This window comes from Stomoxys calcitrans, chromosome 1 (assembly GCF_963082655.1).
Source record: "Stomoxys calcitrans chromosome 1, idStoCalc2.1, whole genome shotgun sequence".
Taxonomy (NCBI): domain Eukaryota; kingdom Metazoa; phylum Arthropoda; class Insecta; order Diptera; family Muscidae; genus Stomoxys; species Stomoxys calcitrans.
In genome coordinates, this window is record NC_081552.1 from 93,635,843 (window position 1) to 93,657,222 (window position 21,380).

At 38.0% G+C, this 21,380-nt stretch overlaps 1 protein-coding gene across 2 annotated transcripts in view; it reads left to right on the forward strand.

Annotated features, from left to right (window-relative positions):
* LOC131994042 (uncharacterized) overlaps nt 1-21,380 on the forward strand; it is a 130,574-nt gene that overhangs the window by 76,393 nt on the left and 32,801 nt on the right. For both annotated transcript variants that reach the window (XM_059360150.1, XM_059360149.1), the window contains exon 3: nt 8,596-8,656. In XM_059360150.1, coding sequence (XP_059216133.1) covers nt 8,596-8,656 — 61 coding nt within the window. The remainder of the gene's footprint in view (nt 1-8,595; nt 8,657-21,380) is intronic.

Consider the following 21,380-nt stretch of genomic DNA (forward strand, 5'->3'; position numbering starts at 1 on the left):
AGAATATATATACTTCATGGGGTCTCAGACGAATATTTCGAGTAGTTACAAACAGAATGACGAAATTAGTATAGCCCCATCCTATGGTGGAGGGTATAAAAATAAAAATTTTAAAAGAAGAATTAATAAATATAGAACATGCAATTAGTTGGTCCAAAGTAGGAATCATAAACTCATTTATATTGTCTGAAGATGAAATAAACATATTAAAAGAAAAAATTGATGAAAGAAGACTTGATAATATTAACTTAGAAGAAGCTTTAGAATTTAGCGAAACAAAAATAGCAAGTAGTTCAGATAAATTAATATAAGTAATAGATTTACCAATAACGGATAAAGAAACCTGCGAGTCAAAATTAATAAAACCCGTCAAGAAAAATAAAATTATATACAAAATTAAAAATAATGAAATAATAATATGAAAGAAAAATCTGTTAGCCATAAGAAAACAATGTAAGACAATTTAAGAATATGTTACAATAATAATTTATTAGATATTACGAATGAAAAATGCCTGCCCAATTTACTTAAAGGGAAGAAATCACAGTGTACTTCAACAAATGGATTTCACATTCCAAAAGTCGAAAGTGTAATCCCTGGTCTATTAATATTGAATGAATTTAATAATAGTATAGAAATTAATGGAGAACAAATTAATCTAAAAGGAACATATGTAATTAAATATCAGAACTCATTTATAAAAATTGATAATCAAGAATATAGTTTAACCGAGTCAATTATATACAAACCTTTGCCTGCCATTATACATGCACCATCAATAGGCTCTTATGAGGAGACGCTTTCCCTACAAAGTCTAGAACAACTTTATATGAATAATACGTCAATAATAAAACTATTGGAAATAAAACAAATTAGAGGATTTGCCATCAGCTTTACTTCAATGGTTTTGATAATCTTATTCATGACCATAGCAATAATCTGCAAGTACCAGAAAAATGCCAAATCAACAAAACTGGAAATTTCTTCTCCAATACAAATAATCCACAATTCACCATAACGAACGTGGACGTTCGAAATTAAGGGCGGAGAAGTTCACACAAAAAATGTTTACATATGTCAACAACATACATAACCGAAATATTCACTATTCTATATATTGGGTTGCCCAAAAAGTAATTGCGGATTTTTCATATAGTCGGCGTTGACAAATTTTTCACAGCTTGTGACTCTGTAATTGCATTCTTTCTTCTGTCAGTTATCAGCTGTTACTTTTAGCTTGCTTTAGAAAAAAAGTGTAAAAAAAGTTTATTTGATTAAAGTTCATTCTAAGTTTTATTAAAAATGCATTTACTTTCTCTTAAAAAATCCGAAATTACTTTTTGGGCAACCCAATAAATTAAAACGATTCCATTAAAATTGCTGACACCATGTCTGGCAACTATAACAAGTAAACAGGTGATTTCTTAATAATTATGTTAGCAAACGAATATGATAACTTTAATATAATAAACAATGAATTTGTTAGTTTTTAAGTTCAGTTGATAATTAAGACTCAATAAAGAAGGAGGTAATACTCCAAGATAAAAAAACAAGTAAAAACGTGCTAAGTTCGGCCGGGCCGAATCTTATATATCCTCCACCATGGAGCGCATTTGTCGAGTTCTTTTCCCGACATCTCTTCTTGGGCAAAAAATGATATAAGAAAAGATTTGCTCTACTATTAGAGCGATATCAAGATATGAACCGGTTTAGACCACAATTAAATTATATGTTGGAGACCTGTGTAAAATGTCAGCCAATTCTAATAAGAATTGCGCCCTTTTGGGGGCTCAAGAAGTAAAATAGAAAGATCGATTTATATGGGAGCTGTATCGGGCTATAGAACGATTCAGACCATAATAAACACATATGTTGATGGTCATGAGAGGATCCGTTGTAAATTTCAGGCAAATCGGATAATAATTGCGACGTCTAGAGGCTCAAGAAGTCAAGATCCCAGATCGGTTTATATGGCAGCTATATCAGGTTATGCACCGAATTAAATCATACTTAGCACAGTTGTTGGATATCATAACGATACACGTCGCACAAAATTTCATTCCAATCGGGTAAGAATTGCGCTCTCTAGAGGCTCTAGAAGTCAAGACCCAAGATCTGTTTATATGGCAGCTATATCAGGTTATGGACCGATTTCAACCATACTTGGCACAATTGTTGGATATAATAACGAAACACGTCGTGCAAAATTTCATTCCAATCGGATAAGAATTGCGCACTCTAGAGGCTCAAGAAGTCAAGACCCAAGATCGGTTTATATGGCAGCTATATCAGGTTATGGACCGATTTCAACCATACTTGGCACAATTGTTGGAAATAATAACGAAACACGTCGTGCAAAATTTCATTCCAATCGGATAAGAATTGCGCACTCTAGAGGCTCAAGAAGTCAAGACCCAAGATCGGTTTATATGGCAGCTATATCAGGTTATGGACCGATTTGAACTATACTTGGCACAGTTGTTGGATATCATAACAAAACACGTCGTGCAAAATTTCATTCTGATCGGATAAGAATTGCGCACTCTAGAGGCTCTAGAAGTCAAGACCCAAGATCTGTTTATATGGCAGCTATACCAGGTTATGGACCGATTTGAACCATACTTAACACAGTTGTTAGAAGTGATACTAAAACACTATGTGCAAAATTTTAGTCAAATCGGATGAGAATTGCGCTCTCTAGAGGCTCTAGAAGTCAAGACCCAAGATCGGTTTATATGGCAGCTATACCAAGTGATGGACCGATTTGAACCATACTTAACACAGTTGTTAGAAGTGATACTAAAACACTATGTGCAAAATTTTAGTCAAATCGGATGAGAATTGTGCCCTCTAGAGGCTCAAGAAGTCAAGACCCAAGATCGGTTTATATGGCAGCTATGTCAAAACATGGACCGATATGGCCCATTTACAATACCAACCGACTTACACTTATAAAAAGTATTTGTGCAAAATTTCAAGCGGCTAGCTTTACTCCTTCGGAAGTTAGCGTGCTTTCGACATACAGACGGACGGACATGGCTAGATCGACATAAAATGTCGCGACGATCAAGAATATATATACTTTATGTGGTCTCAGACGAATATATCGAGTAGTTACAAACAGAATGACGAAATTAGTATACCCCCCATCCTATGGTGGAGGGTATAAAAATAATTTTTTTTATTTTATGAAACAAAAGTTTCATTAACTTGCGCAGAGAAGTTGAATATTTATTAGTTGAATATTATTTTCTTACGCAAAATAAACGCGATCGCCAAACTTCTAATTGTAACTGAGTGCTTTTTAGTGTTAGTGATGTATTTACCCTGGGTGGAAAAAAATTAAGTGTTTGTGGATGCATAAATAAAAAAGTATTTTTTTAAATATAAATAAATATACTCGAAAGAAAAATAAATAAATATTTCTTTTACAACAAGCAACTCAATCAATCTGTACGAAATAAAAAGTATTGTGAAATAATGTGTTGTGCTTCTGGTCTACAATTACAACAACAATATTTGGATAAATGTGGAAGACGCTGACAAAGGTTTTTGGAAAGTTGCGCTCATACAACTTATAACAGTGAAAATGATTATTTTTACAAATAAATGCTGAATTTGTATTTTTAAATTGTTTTGTGTTTCATTATTTATTAATTGCGAGGCGGTTGGCTTTGGTTGAAATTACAACACATACATGAATTTCAGTACGACCCACACACTCACATTTGTGTGTTCACATGCACGTAAGCAGGTGATAAATTGTTTGATGCCATATTATTTTTATACCCTCCACCAAAAAAGGGGGGGGTATACTAATTTCGTCATTCTGTTTGTAACTACTCGAAATATTCGTCTGAGACCCCATAAAGTATATATATTCTCGATCGTCATGACATTTTATGTCGATCTAGCCATGTCCGTCCGTCCATCCGTCTGTCTGTCGAAAGCACGCTAACTTCCGAAGGAGTTTAGCTAGCCGCTTGAAATTTTGCACAAATACTTCTTATTAGTGTAGGTCGGTTGGTATTGTAAATGGGCCATATCGGTCCATGTTTTGATATAGCTGCCATATAAACCGATCTTGGGTCTTGACTTCTAGAGCCTCTAGAGTGCGCAATTCTTATCCGATCAGAATGAAATTTTGCACGACGTGTTTTGTTATGATATCCAACAACTGTGCCAAGTATAGTTCAAATCGGTCCATAACCTGATATAGCTGCCATATAAACCGATCTTGGGTCTTGACTTCTTGAGCCTCTAGCGTGCGCAATTCTTATCCGATCAGAATGAAATTCTGCACGACGTGGTTTGTTATGATATCCAACAACTGTGCCAAGTATGGTTCAAATCGGTCCATAACCTGATATAGCTGCCATATAAACCGATTTTGGATCTTGAATTCTTGAGCCTCTAGCGTGCGCAATTCTTATCCGAATGCAATGGAATTTCGCACGACGTGTTTTGTTATGATATTCAACAACTTTGCCTAGTATGGTTTAAATCGGTCCATAACCTGATATAGCTGCCATATAAAACGATCTTGGGTCTTGACTTCTTGAGCCTCTAGAGTGCGCAATTCTTACCTAATTTGAATGAATTTTGGCACGTAGTATTTTGTAACGATATCCAAAAACTGTGCCAAGTATGGTTCAAATCGGTTCATAACCTGATATAGCTGTCATATAAACAGATCTGGGGATTTGACTTCTTGTGCTTCTAGAGGGCGCAATTCCTATCCGATTTGGCTGAAATTTTGCATGACGTATTTTATTTTTACTTTCAACAACTGTGTCAAATAAGGTTCAAATCGGTTCATAACCTGATATAGCTGCTATATAAACCGATCTGGGATCTTGACTTCTTGACCCCTAGAAGTCGCAATTATTATCCGATATGCCTGAAATTTTGTACGACGGATCCTCTCATGACCATCAACAAACGTGTTTATTATGGTCTGAAACGGTCTATAGCCCGATACAGATCCCATATAAATCGTTCTCTCTATTTTATTTCGTGAGCCCCAATGGGCGCAATTCTTATACGAATTGGCTGAAATTTTACACAGGTCTCCAACATATAATTTAATTGTGGTCCGAACCGGACCATATCTTGATATCGTTTTAATAGCAGAGCAACTCTTTTCTTATATCCTTTTTTGCCTAAGAAGAGATGCCGGGAAAAGAACTCGACAAATGCGATCCATGGTGGAGGGTATATAAGATTCGGCCCGGCCGAACTTAGCACGCTTTTACTTGTTTATATCTAAATGGCAACATTTTGGCCAAAGAAACCAAAAAAAAAAAAATTAAAATAAAATGTGGTAACCTTGTCAAACCACCGAAAGAATGATTTTCGCAAATTTTCCCGTAAAAAAGAACGTAGTACCAGCCTTTTGATGAAAAAAAAATACTTAAAAAATACTTTAGATTGTAAGTTTTAAAATATCACTTTTTTTTAGTTCTGAATTGTTTTTCTTTTTTAATTAATTTTAAGTTGTTTTGCTTACATTTGTAATGAACTACTTAATTTTCAATTAAATTTAATCAAAAACCATTAAATTAATCAAAAACCATTTAATGAAAAAAACTTTAAAATAAAACAAGTAAAAGCGTGCTAAGTTCGGCCGGGCCGAATCTTATATACCCTCCACCATGGATCGCATTTGTCGAGTTCTTTTCCCGGCATCTCTTCTTAGGCAAAAAAAAGGATATAAGAAAAGATTTGCTCTGCTATATCGGGCTATAGACCGATTCAGACCATAATAAACACGTATGTTAATGGTCATGAGAGAATCCGTCGTACAAAATTTCATGCAAATAGGATAATAATTGCGACCTCTAGAGGCTCAAGAAGTCAAGATCCCAGATCGATTTATATGGCAGCTAAATCAGGTTATGAACCGGCTTGTACTTTATTTGACATAGTTGTTGAAAGTAATAATAAAAAACGTCTTGCGGAATTTCAGCCAAATCGGATAGGAATTGCGCCCTTTAGAAGCTCAAGAAGTCAAGACCCAAGATCGGTTTATATGACAGCTATATAAGGTTATAGACCTATTTAAACCATACCTCGCACAGTTGTTGGATATCATAACAAAACACGTCGTGCAAAATTTCATTCCAATCGGATAAGAATTGCGCACTCTAGAGGCTCAAGAAGTCAAGACCCCAGATCGGTTTATATGGCAGCTATATCAGGTTATGGACCGATTTCAACCATACTTGGCACAATTGTTGGATATATAAACGAAACACGTCGTGCAAAATTTCATTCCAATCGGATAAGAATTGCGCACTCTAGAGGCTCAAGAAATCAAGACCCAAGATCTGTTTATATGACAGCTATATCAGGTTATGAACCCATTTGAACCATATTTGGCACAGTTGTTGGATATCATAACAAAATACTACGTGCCAAAATTCATTTAAATTGGATAAGAATTGCGCCCTCTAGAGGCTCAAGAAGTCAAGACCCAAGATCGGTTTATATGACAGCTATATAAGGTTATAGACCTATTTAAACCATACCTCGCACAGTTGTTGGATATCATAACAAAACACGTCGTGCAAAATTTCATTCCAATCGGATAAGAATTGCGCACTCTAAAGGCTCAAGAAGTCAAGACCCAAGATCGGTTTATATGGCAGCTATATCAGGTTATGGACCGATTTCAACCATACTTGGCACAATTGTTGGATATAATAACGAAACACGTCGTGCAAAATTTCATTCCAATCGGATAAGAATTGCGCACTCTAGAGGCTCAAGAAGTCAAGACCAAGATCGGTTTATATGGCAGCTATATCAGGTTATGGACCGATTTGAACTATACTTGGCACAGTTGTTGGATATCATAACAAAACACGTCGTGCAAAATTTCATCCCAATCGGATAAGAATTGCGCACTGTCGAGGCTCAAGAAGTCGAGTAGTTACAATCAGAATGACGAAATTAGTATACCCCCCATCTTATGGTGGAGGGCATAAAAATTATTTTAGGTAGTAAGTCATAAAATATAAGAATTTTTAGTTCTGAATTGTTTTTCTTTTTTAATTAATTATTTTGTTTAATCAGTAATTTTTGTTATGAATTACTTTACTTTTAATTTTATAAACAAATATCAAACATTATAAGTTCAGGCATTTTTAACTTTAAATTAATATTTGATCAGTTCATATAATGTGTTCGCCTGAACCGGAGAAATTAGAGGTTTTTTTAACCCGGTGAAATGACTGATTTTTCATACAGGTGAAGTGGTTGGTTGTTTTTAGCAGGGAAAATGACTGATTGTTCAAACCAGTGAAATGACCGACTTTTTCAAACCAGCCAAATGTTTTAATAAAAATTTAACCAAATGAGACTAAAATTTGCTAACTTATTTGGAATAAGTGTTTTACTTTATTTTACTATATCTAATTCTGAACCAATTTTGATGGGCAATTTTGGTCAATAAATGCGCATGCATTGGCTTTAGAAGTGAAAATCGGGCGATATACGTACATGGCTAATGCAAATTTGCCCTTGAACATTCCAGGGGAACAGGGAGAAACTTCTCAGATATCAATAAGTGCTGTGCCCGATTAAAGTTAAAGCTCAATGATAAGGGGCCTCCTTTTTATAGCCGAGTCCGAACGGTGGAAATCGGTGAGGAAAGCCTTGTACAAAATGTTGGGAAAATTGGTCTCTGGGCTAGATAGCCCAAATCGGACGAACATATATATGGCACCTATATCCAAATCTGCACCGATGTTTCCAATTTCAATAGACTGCTTCTATAGGCCGAAAAACATACCAAATTTCAAAACGATCGGACGAAAATTGAGACCTATACTTTGTACACAAATAAACATGGCCAGACGGGCAGACAAACAGACGGACATACCTAAATGAGTCATCCTTTTAGGTGCACTAAGTTATGATACCCTGTACCACAGTGGTGGTGTTGGGTATAAAAATTCTGTAGATGAAAAATTAAAGGTATTGCCAGTGTAAAATAGCCTTATATTTGTCACAAATTCTTCCAGGAATTTATCGCAAAAAATATGTATTGGGTTGTCGTAAACAAAGTCCAAAGTTTTTCACATAAGGAGTTTACTTGTTCAAAATTTTTTTTATGTGAATCGAATTATTTTTTGCTTGTACAAATGCTCTGGTAAGCGAATTATTAACAGCCTATACTAGAAGAGTAAATTAGTTCAGTCCAACAATTATTTGAAATCCTTTACAATTTTATAACTTAATATCTGGCAAAGACCACATTGAATTTATAGCTTCTTGGCTTTAACAACAGAGGCAAAATATCCTTATTTACCAATAACAATTTATGTGAATCTTTGCATTCTCCTTCTCAATTGGTTAATGATAGAAAATATCTTCCCCCAATCATCCATCCTTTTTGCAGACTCTAGCTTATTTTACTACAAATCTCAGAAAACTTAATTAATCTCTAACTGTACACACACAAGCCGGCATGGCCATTCATTTGCCAGCTACGGAGCATACGAAAGCAATATCCCATAAAATAAATTGTAATCCATGTTGAAAATGTATCGTCGTCATCCATACTGAAGCATGTTTTTGATTTAATTTCAGTTATTTGTGGAGTTGGAGTTGATGTCTATTTACATGGCTACCAGGCGGGACTATTTATTCTGTAAGTACACAATGGCACGTCCTCATCTATTTTGCAAATACGCGTAGCGTGGCAGTAAGTATGTCTATCTATTTGCATAGTTAGTTCGGTAATTTGGAAAGTGGTCTAAGTGTTATTGGAAATACGAATAATTGGATTAAGCATTCAAAAAGATCCTTGTTCTTCTATGATAAGTCATTTTTTAGGAATTCGTGGAAAACAATACAATACCATTGATCATATATGAATATGACTTTCTAATGCTGACCCAGCTGATGTAACAAAATGTAAAATTTGTGGTCCGGTGGATACACTGCCTTGGAGTGTATAAGTTAATACAGTTTTTTTTTCAGAGACGCTACAAAAGTAGACCGATAGGGACAGCAAACGACGCCATATTTATGTTGTTTTTTGACATTTCTCTTCAGTGAAGTTTGCTATTTCGTGATGGAAAAATATACGAGCCAACAACGAGTCGAAATTATAAAAGTTTACTATCGAAATCCGGAGTCAGTGGCCTCATACTTTTCATCGAAAAATCATCCTCAGCGATGATGCTCATTTCTAGCTGAATGGCTTCGTCAATAAGCAGAATATGCGTTATTGGCCCGACAGCAATTCACACGTACTCCATAAGTCATCACTGCATCCCAAAAAAATTACGGTTTGGTGCGTTTCCCGCGGCGTCACTGTGCCGTTCTTCTTCTTCTTTTGGCCCCAATTGGATGATATCGACTTGGAGGACATGTGGTTCCAACAGGACGGCGCCACACAGCGAATGTTACAATCAGTTCATTGGAAACCAAGTTTGGAGAACGTGTTATCTCACAAAATGGTCCAGTCGATTGGCCGCCGCTGTCGTGCGATTTGACGCCGTTAGACTATTTTCTGTGAGGCTATGTCAAGCCTATGGTCTATGCCAATAAGTTAGCGACGATCGATGAACTTCGTACGAATATCGAACTCGAAATTGCAGCAGTATTGGCCGATTTATGATATAATACTTCTGCAAGCGTGCCCGTGGCGGCCATGCAAAAGAAATCGAGTTCCTTACGTAATGGCATCGATCGTATTTTCACAGAAATAAAGAATTCCATTGATATACACAACCGTTTTTATTTTTAATTAAAAAAAAAAACTTTTGTAGCGCTCTTATTGAAAATCCCGATAGTTATACACCAACTGAAAAAAACAAGCGTAACGATAACTTTTGGAAATACTTAGACATTTATACATCAGACATCCCAGTGACAGAAAACTTAATGCAGCCCAACAAACTGGAAGCCGTCGATGAGACCATCACCTATTCCAAAGAAATCCATTTACTGGAGGACCCGGAACAAAGTTTTTTGACAGAACCACGACCTGCTTTATTATTGATAGAAATTGAAATAATATATTTTCCCCAGAGTTGTCAAAATCGGATGCAACAGTGCTGAGACAGGGAAGCGATGGGGGGTACCTAGCATCACTTTATCTACCTTTCGAATCTCCGACATCGCCACCCACGTCGTAGTTGCAACGGCTCGTGAGGAAGGCAAAACAAGCAGGAAATGAGGTACTAATAGGGTGCGATTTGACGCCGTTAGACTATTTCCTATAAAGCTACGTCAAGGCTATAGTCTCTCACCACCACATTTGTGGGGTAGTACCAACATTAACAAGCTGGGCCTAGCCCTTAAAGAATTCTTTAACGCTTGTAATTTGAAAATTTGCAAATTTTGCCCATGAACATTCCATTAAGGAACAGGGGCAAACTTCTCACATATAACTGAGTGCTGTCCTCAAGCTCAATGATAAGGGGCCTCCTTATTTTTAGCCGAGTCCGAACGGCGTGCCGCAGTGCGACCCCTTTTTGGGGAGATGTTTACATGGCAAAGTACCTCACAAATGTCGTCAGCATTAGGAGGGATAGCCACCGCGGAAAACCAGGCGTTCAGTGTCATAGGCAGACATGCTAACCTCTGCACTACGGTGGCCTCAACACTAACGAATTTATAACATTTAATACCTAAAACACCGTTACCTTCGTTAAAAAGATTTGGAAGGAGGTTTTCGATATGACAATATATTCGGAAAATCTAATCAATGAGGTTCAAGATTGGATGGTCTGTAACACTTAACCAAATTTGTTATTCAAAACAGCAAACATGTTTGCTAAACAGCAGTTTTTGTCTGCTGAAAATGGGAAAGCAGATATTACTGCAGTTTCAGTAAACATAGGGCTGCTGTATTAGCAAACATTTGTTACTGCTATTTCAACTAACAAAATCTGCTGTTTTAGTACACAAGTCTGCTGAAAAAAAATGTGTATGTCACTTTTTATGTACCTTAATTTAAAGAAAAAAGGTAATGGAAAGTAATTATAAACATCAATTTATAATTACTTTACACACATTTACATATGTGTTCTATTTTGTCTTCTAACATCCCCTTCATAATTAAGCAGCAGTCATTTTCAGCAAGGAACAGACTTTTCAGAAGTAGGCCTGCTACTCTGAAATTGCAGTATTACTGCTATAATACCAGAATTACCGCTACAATAGAAGCAAAATTAACTACTAATATTCAGCCGACAACGTTTGCTATTTTTAGCAAACTTTTTTCAATAAACGAAGGAGCACTCCTTCTCTGATCATCTCTACATTAGGTTTAGAATAGCACGGCTACCGCGAAATCCGCCAAGCTTCCGTAATTGGTTTAACACTAAATTGGCAAATTTCGGAAGGCTAGTCAGAAGAAGATTTGGGAAAGGTAATTTGGATTGTCTTAGCATAGAAGACATTGACGACAATGTCAACAGGATTACGACTACAATAGTGGGGTCTTTCGATGTTGTCCTAGTTGTCCTCTTCAAGAAAGAAAATCAGACTAAGAATCATCCTGGATGACCAGGGAAATTCGCAACAGTGGAAAAGAGGTTCGCAGACCTCTATTATATAAAAATGAAATTGTTCCCCTTTTTGTTTGTTTGTCTGTTCTGTATAGACTCAAACACGGCTGAACCGATTTTCATGAAATTTTCACAGATGGTAGAGCCCCCGGTGAAAATAGGGTACTACATTTTTTGATATCCGAAGGGGGGCTGACCCTCCCCCATATCCCGATTTTCAAAAACGGCAGATCTCGGAGATGCGTGCACCGATTTAACCGATTTAAGCGAAATTTTTTACGCCTCCTTATGGTACCCTAAAAACACGAAATTGGAAAAAGATTTTGGGGTCAAATAACCTGGGGGGACGCCCCGTACCAAAACCTACCCGAACGGACATGTGTACCGATTGGGACAATATGGGTATAATAAAACAATTTTTAAAGGAATAAACATTTTCAAATATCATTAACGAAAATAATTGAAATAGACTTTAGAATTTTGTAAAATAGTTTAAATAAACTTTAGAATATGTTAGAAAATAATATTGTTTAAAAGAAAAAATTAAATTTTAAAACAACAAATTTCGAAAAAAAAACAGAAAACAGTCTTTTTTTAAAAATTGACGCGTTGCTGATGTTTTGGATTTTGTGAGGAAGAGTATTAAATGAAAGGTATTTGAGAGTAGAGTACGAACTTGGCATTAAAATGTTGCCCTTAATGTCGGGGGCCCCCACCCCCAAAAACACCACCCAACAGGACAAATTTACCGATTGGGACAATATAGATATCAAATGAAAGCTATTTAAGGTAGAGTCCAATGTTGATATAAAAATTTATTTCTTGGTGTCTGACCGCCAAATCGGGCATAAATGTCCAACGTCACAAAATGGGTATCGAATGAAAGGACTTTGGGAGTTCTGGTATGCACAATTAGGACAGAGTCTGGGACCGGCCCATCCACAACATACCCTTCAATAGGGTAATCGGGATAATATGTCAATTAAAAGAAAGGTCTGTGATAGCATATGTCGAATCTAATGTTGATATAAATATTCAAGTATCTGGGGCACGTCCTATAGTTCCGCAGGACAGTAGATCACGACAATAAAAGACTCAAATTAACTGTCGTTTGGTTCTTGGCATCGGGGGACCACGCTCTCCTTCCAATAAATGCAACGCCAAACTGTCATGAAGGATGACATGGAATATATTGCACTCAAATGAAAGAACGTTTCAGAGGGCAATCCCCTTTCCCCTATCCTACAAAAAAAATTAATTAAAAACAAGTAAGAGCGTGCTAAGTTCGGCCGGGCCGAATTTTATATACCCTCCACCATTGATCGCATTTGTCGAGTTCTATGCGCGGTATCTCTTTTTAGACAAACATAGAATATCGGATAAGAACTGTTATCCTATTGGAGCTATATCAAGTTATAGTCCGATTCGGACCATAATTGAATGCTGATTGACATTGTGGAAGTCATTGTGTTAAATTCAGTTCATTCGGATAAGAATTGCGCCTTGTAAGGGCTCAAGAAGCAAAATCGGGAGATAGGTTTATATGGGAGCTGTATCAAGCTATTGATCGATTCAGACCATACTAGACACGTATGTTGAAGGTCATGAAAGAAGGCCTTGTACAAAATTTCAGCCAAATCGGATGAGAATTGCGCCCTCTAGAGGTTCGAGAAGTCAAGATCCCAGATCGGTTTATATGGCAGCTATATCAGGTTCTATATCGATTTACGCCATGCTTAGCACAGATATTGGAAGTCATAACAAAACACCTCATGCAAAATTTCAGCCAAATCCGATGAGAATTGCGCCATCACTTGGCTCAAGAAGTCAAGATCCAAGATCGGTTTATATGACAGCTATACCAGATTATGAACCGATTTGAACCATACTTAGCATAGTTGTTGAAAGTAATACCAAAACACTACGTGCAAAATTTCAGTTAAATCGGACGATAATTGCGCCCTCTAGAGGCTCAAGAAGTCAAGACCCAAGATCGGTTTATATGGCAGCTATACCAGATTATGAACCGATTTCACCCATACTTGGCACAATTGTTGGATATCATACCAAAACACGTCGTGCAAAATTTCATTCCAATCGGATAAGATTTGCGCCTTCTAGAGATTCAAGAAGTCAAGACCCAAGATCGGTTTATATGGCAGCTATATGAAAACATGGACCGATATGGCCCATTTACAATACCAACCGACCTACACTAATAAGAAGTATTTGTGCAAAATTTCAAGCGGCTAGCTCTACTCCTTCGGAAGTTAGCGTGCTTTCGACGGACAGACGGACGGACAGACGGACGGACATGGCTAGATCAACATAAAATTTCGCGACGATCAAGAATATATATACTCTATTGGGTCTCAGACGAATATTTCGAGTAGTTACAAACAGAATGACGAAATTAGTATACCCCCCATCCTATGGTGGAGGGTATAATAATATATGAAATAATATATGAAGGCCGATCAGGATAGAACAGGATAAAAATAAAAGGTCTTTGGTAGTAGAGTACACATGGGATGGACCCAGGAGGACCTGCGGATCTTTAAGAATGAGGTATTCCAAGTGGTCGCTTTGAAATATGATTTTGAATGTAGATAACCAATACAAAAAAAATTATTTGTGTGAAACTGAATGAGATCCGTAGTCTTGAATGTCTTGATAGCCTCCTTCAAAATGCTTGACATTATGGAGCTCAAACAAAATCGTGCTCTAGCACGATGCTGATATTACTTCAGGGTCCGCCTCTAAGTTCCCATCAAAACGGTCATGATTACCTACTATGCCAATGTATAATACATATTTGATAGTAGAAAACGAATTTGATATCCAATTTTGACGAAAGTTGTTTGGGGGTTGTGTCACCTCATAAACTCATAAAAGAGGCTCAAATTTGTATCTGTTTTATGACCAAGCGTTTTAGGAACGCCTCACCTCATAAACTTCCCCTAAACCACATATATACCGAATGTAGTAATATGTAGCTCCAATGTGGTTTTTGGGAGTGGAGTATGAATCTGATATCCATTTTCGGGGCAAGGAGTCTGGCTACTACAATCCACCACCAAATCCAATAGAATGAAGTAGATCTTACATCCAAACTTTAATGGGCGGACCCTCCCCTTGCCCTAGAGTCTGGCTACTCCAATCCACCACCAAATCCAATAGAATGAAGTAGATCTTACATCCAAACTTTAATGGGCGGACCCTCCCCTTGCCCTGTTTACCATGTGTATCATGTATACCATGATAAAAAGTAGGACATCCAGCGAACTGCGCAAGTACAATCAGTATGCCTATGACAAGGGAAGGTCGATGGATAATGCCCAGCACGAGATTGTGCATTAAATAAAAGAATTCTTCGATGGCAAGACCTACACATGGGCGATATGCATTGACATCAAGGGGCTTTTAACAATGTGCGGACCGACACACTGATTCAATCGTTAGACCAAGTGAACCTGGTCCTTAGAGACTAGAGAATCTATATGCTAAGGAACAGGTTGCTAAATTGTGGGTTCCACAGGCGGACATTTTATCGCCACTCCTATGGGTGACCATCTCTGCACGAGATAAGTATGAGCATCAAACAGGCTGAGACTTTGAGCTCCAATCTGTGTGCTGTTCTTCGTTATCACGAAAAGCTTAGCTGGAAGCCACCGGGCCCGTCCACAGGTTACAGATAGTGGAATGCTCCATACAGTTGCAGTCGCGGACAAACAGCGGTATAGAATGGAGAGTCTCAGTGAGAGGCCGGTTGGCACCGGCTCTTGCTTCAATACTGATTGCCTATGATGCTCTATACGACAAGGCGAGTCATTGGCACCATTAAATAACCAATGGTCATCACGTTTTCGCGGCGATCGGTCGTATAGATCGAATCGAGCTTGTTCGCCCATAAGAGCTTGACGAGGATTGCCACCACCACATGCAAATGTGGCCACAACAACAACCATCAAAAATAAACTATCCCCTATAGGTTATGATGACTAAGGAGGCTTTGATGTAAAATACTTGTAAGCGGTAAGGATCCGACTCATCAATGCAGAAAGGATCTTGGAGATTGCATACGACTGGGTCAAATGTTAACCCAGAGAAATCTGCTTGTTCGCGAGGAAGACGCACCATATTTCTTCAATAGAACCATTTCGATATCTGAGAAGGTCAAATACTTAGGAGCTTACCGAGAAGACTCACATATGTTAGGCACTATTTATACGTGCCGTAGGCTCAAAATGGGATGATTAGACCAATACTTACTTACGCCTCAATAGTATGGTGGACTGCGATATAGAAAAAGTGCAACGTAAGGATAATATAACAGGTTCAGAGAAAATGTTGTCTTGACATATGCAGAGCGACGAGGACCACGCCCACTAGAGCACTGGAGGCTATTCTAGATATCCGACCCATAGACATACATATAAGTGTGTAAGATCCACTTCATACCTTTAAACAAATGCGAATTTGCTTCATAATATCAAACCATTGCAGTTTTATAGTTAAAAGACTGTAAAAACTCAGAGAATTTTGCAACCTTTTAAATGGTATGAACAGATTTGCAATTGGTAAAGAAATAGTCCCACAATTCCAAAAATGCCGAGGAAACCTTGCGTGAAATCCTAAAATCCAATATCTCAGAATAAGTTATGGATATTCCATTTTTCTGAAGGATTTTATGAGAATCATATTTTGCAGAAAGAATCACGACGATACGCCGATGCTTTAAATTTTGAAATGCTAGAGGTGACTTACATTCACGCTCCCTGTCAACCCCTGGACCTTCTTATTGGAAACCATCTCCACATTCACTATGTCAAGTTTTGTGTAGATATTCTTATCCGTTCAAATGTTATAGAATTATTCTAAGGTTTTTCGACGTGGGACATATCCTACAAACACTTCTTGATCCATGCCTTTTTATATTATTTGCCTCTAAAAAACTGAAGCAACTACCGGCAGCCAAACTTTTTTGAATTATGTTAAGGGCCATTTGAAAAGCATATATTGAAAACATGGCGAGGGCTATTTTGGGTATATTTTTTATTTTTCATTAAATTTGAAAAATAGTGAAAACTTTATACTTTTTATATAGTGATTTACCTGAAGAAGCTCAAAGAAAGCGTTTTTATTTTTTTATTTTTTTTTTTTTTTTTTTGACAATTCTACGCTTATTAAGTATATCCTTCCATTGACAAAATGACTAGTTCTCGAGATATAACACTTGAAATCGAACCAAAATACCTAAACTTGTGTTTTTTTGGAAAGGTCAACGATGACCGGCCGAATGTTCCTAAATTAAAATCTGACATTTTTGTGGGTAGCATTTTCGACACCCTTGGAATGTTTTACATAAGATAAGTTCTTTCAAAATTTCGTAGGCGCACATGAAAATTTTGATTTTTTCACCTGTTCCCTCTGTCCACGCCAAAGTCCGACGATTGGAAGCCTGGAAGAAATGGAAGAGGTTTCCTAACGGATACATGAGGCAGTCTTGGATTAACGGAACTCTGATGTTGCCATCTGTTAGACTATGCTATACAGATAAATCAAAGCTAGAGGACAGAGTGAGCCTGGGGGTCTACATTGAGAAACAAGGGACTGAGATCTGTTTTCGATTGCCTGACCATAATACGATCCCGCAGGCGGAGATTCGTGCGATCACGGAATGCGTGAGGTGGTATGGTGTTAACGCGAGTGCGTCGAATGTAAACTTCTGCACGGCAGTTAACTGACCATCAGGGCAATAACAAACAGGACGGTAAGGTCACGAATGGTCTTGCAGTGTAAGATGGAGATTAAAGCCTTATCTGAGGATGGCACATAGCGGAGAAAGGGGAAGTGAAAGAGCAGACGATTTGGCAGTGAAGGCCAAAGGACTGTCGCCAATAAACTTTGTTAACCCGAAGCCTTTCGGGTCGACGCATTCCAAGTTAAGGGTGTGGGTTACTTTTTCAAAAGGAATTTTTTAGAGACAAAATTAAATTTTTGTATCACAATATTTCCTACACTGATAGATAAAAGAAGTTGCAAAATCAACTAATCTAAACTATGAGAAACAAAGGAATAGTAAAAACGGACCCCCCCCCCCCCCCCCCCCCAACGTTGACGACCCACGCAAACTAAAAAAGGACCATGATTTGCGGATCTGCATCTGGAATGTCCGCACTCTTCATAAAGAAGGTGCAGTATACTAGCTGGCGGATGAATCAGAGAAGTACAAGGCAGATATAATCGCCTTATAGGTAATGCGATGGATTGGAAATGGCGCCACTACAACACCAAACTGTGACGAACTATACTATAGCTGCCATAACACGAGAAACACCTTGTATCCAGCTTTACTCCGGTGGATGAGAGGCTAGCCACAATCCGCATAAAAGCCAAACTCTTCAACATCAGCCTTATTTGTGCCCATGCCCCGATGGAAGACAAGGACGAACAGACCAAGGATATTTTCTATGAGCGCCTATAGAGAGAATATGACCGCTGCCCCGCCCATGATATTTAAACCATTCTGGGAGATTTTAATGCGAAGATAGGGAAGGAAGACATTTTTCGTCCAACAGTCAGAAAGTTAAGCCTCCACGATATTACGTCCAGTAATGGATTGAGGTTGATAGATTTCGCCGCATCAAAAAACATGGTAGTTGAAGCACCAGATTTCAACATAAAAATATTCACAAAGCCACATGGCTGTCACCCGATCAAAACACGAAAAACCAAATTGATTACGTTGTGATAGATGGAAGGCATTCATGCGGCGTGTTAGATGTACGATCGATCCGTGGAGCGGATATAGATTCGGACCATTACCTTGTTGCAACAAAGGTTCGCACCCGTTTGAAAATGGCGAAGAAAGTACGGTCTGGCACTGCACGGAAGCTGGACATTGAAAAGCTGCAAACACAACAGATGGCAGCTGCATGCTTCACTCAACTGACCCAACTGCTTGATGAAAACACTCCTTGTTCCGATGATATAATGGCGCAGTGGCAAACTATTGCCCACTACATGGAAAATGCCGCGAAAACCGTACTTGGGTACCGGAGGCCTCCTCCAAGAAACCCTTGGTACGACCAAAAGTGTCGAGATGCTACTGAAGCCAAGAATGCGGCATATAGAGCGACCCTGCAATCAGTAGCAACGCCCCAGATGAATGAGAGGTATCGGGAGAAAAGGATAGAGGAGAAACGTCTTTTCCGCAGAAAGAAAAAGGAAATGGAAAGACTTGAGTGTGAGCGAATTGAGATGTACAGGAGTCAGAATGAAGTCCGGAAATTATACCAAAGAATTATACATCAAATCGATGGCTTTGGTGCAGGCACATCCTCCTGCAGAGACCAAGAAGGAAATCTGGTAACTGACACAGATACAATACTGAGGATATGGATAGAACATTTTACCCAACTGCTAGTGTCCGATGTTGACGGTGAAGAGGATACCGCAGAACCAATCAATGATGATGGTATAGAATGTTAAGTGCCCGACTTAAGAACAACAAGGCAGCTCGAGCCGACGGGTTATCCGCTGAACTATTTAAGACCGGAGGCGACACGCTGGCTAGAAGAGCGCATAACCGATGATTGGAACCCTCAGTACACTATATCCCGTACACAAGAAAGGAGAAAAGACGGAATGTGCCAACTACAGAGGAGTAGCCTCCTCCCCATCGCATACAAGATACTCTCGAGCGTACTGTGTGAAAGATAAAAACCTATAGTCAATGAGATAATTGGGCCCAATCAATGCGGCCTTAGACCAGGTAAATCTACCCTAAACCAGATATTCACACTGCACCAAATCCTGGAAAAGACCCGAGAAGGGCAAATCAACACCTACCATCGCTTTGTTGACTACAAAGTCGCTTTCGATACTCCTTTACGTTTAAAGGTATTTCAAGCCATGTGTGAGTTTGGTATCCTTCAAAATTAATAAGACTCCGCAGGATGACGCTTGCTGATACGCGTTCTTCTGTAAGATTAGGAAAGAATATCTCCGAACCATTCAATACTAAACGAGGTTTCAGACAAGGAGACAGCCTCTCGTGTGATCTCTTTAATATCCTGCTGAAGAAGATTATACGAGATGCAGATGTGAATAGATATGGCACACTAATCACAAGAGAACACATGCTACTCGCCTATGCCGACAACATCGACATCATAGGTCGGTCACCGGAAGTAGTAACTGCTGCCTTTGAAAGAATCGAAAGAGAGTCAGTGAAAATGGGTCTGGCAGTAAATGGAGATAAGACGAAATGGATGGTTTCCACTCCCTAAACGCCTTGTACAACCGAGCAGATTAAGAAAATGGAGAGAGTTGGGAACCACAACTTTAAAGTAGTCAGTAACTTTATCTTCCTCGGCACCGACGTAACAAAATACGACGGCTTGGTCATGTTGTCAGAATGGATGAAGAAGCTCCAGCAAAAAAGTTTTTTGAAGGCAACCAAGGTGGTACACGTAAACCGGAAAGACCAAAAGCCCGATGCAAAGATCAAGTGGTGGGAGACACCTCGAAACATTGTGTCAGAGATTTTAGAATGAGCGCAGAAGATCGAGGGAGGCCACCATAGCGCAGAGGTTAGCATGTCCGCCTATGACGCTGAACGCTAGGATTTGAATCCTGGCAAGACCATCCGAAAAATTTTCAGCGGTGGCTTTCCCCTCCTAATGCTGGCAACATTTGTGCCATGTAAAACTTCTCGCCAAAGAGGTGTCGCACTGTGGCATTGAGCTTAAACTTGAATCGGACTGCACTCATTAATAGGTGAGAAGTTTGCCCCTGTTCCTTAGTGGAATGTTCATGGGCAAAATTTGTTTTAGCATTTGCAGAAGATCGAGGCGTTTGTCACGCTATTCTACGTTCGGCTAGTGGAACAAATGTTCTGTCATATCCAATTAAAGTATGTAAAGTAAGTTGTTTGTACATAGGTGTTTTGGTACAGTTTGGTAAGGCGTTTGTAAACATTCATTGGAATGGATGGAACACAGGTTCAATGCTCAGTAGCGCAAAACAGCTTTTTACAATCTTTTAAAAAACTGTGCATAGAAGTTGTCAAAATGTGAACGAATGTGGGCATTTTATTCACAAAATCTGTTGTTGGTTTATGAACATTTATTATTGATCTGGTAACATTTGTGTGTTGATTCACTTTAATGAACGGATGTGGTCACTTTGTCAACGCCGTGCTTGATTTTTTCTATGGGTGTAGAGACGTAATTACAACAAAATTTTCGCTCACATTGCAAAGAATTTAAATTTTTTAAGGACAAAAATACAAAATTTTTTAAAGGCAATAAAAATTAATTTTTTTTCTCCGGGCCGCTAAATAATTTTTTCTAACGACAACATTGTAATGAATGTGTTCTTAGGACAAAATTTTAATGAAAATTTTTATACCCACCAACGAAGGATGGGGGTATATTCATTTTGTCATTCCGTTTACAACACATCGAAATATCCATTTCCAATCCTATAAAGTTTATATATTCTTGATTAGCATAAAAATCTAAGCTCGATATAAAATCTAAGATGATATAAAATTTGGAAAATAAAACTCCCGTATGTCACATATTACCAATTATTAACACCAACAATCATATATTGAGTAAATTTTAAAAAATGACAAAATATCTCACGGTGATTATTGGAACTACATATGTTGGTAAATTGGCAAATACTTTAGGATTACTAATGTGAATATATTAATTTCTATTAAATTTATATTTAAAAAATATACAATATAAGCATTTCTATCTTAAAATACTGAAAGAACAAAATTCTGTTATTTGTTGCACAAGATATACGTCTATATAGCACAAGCTATAATTATAT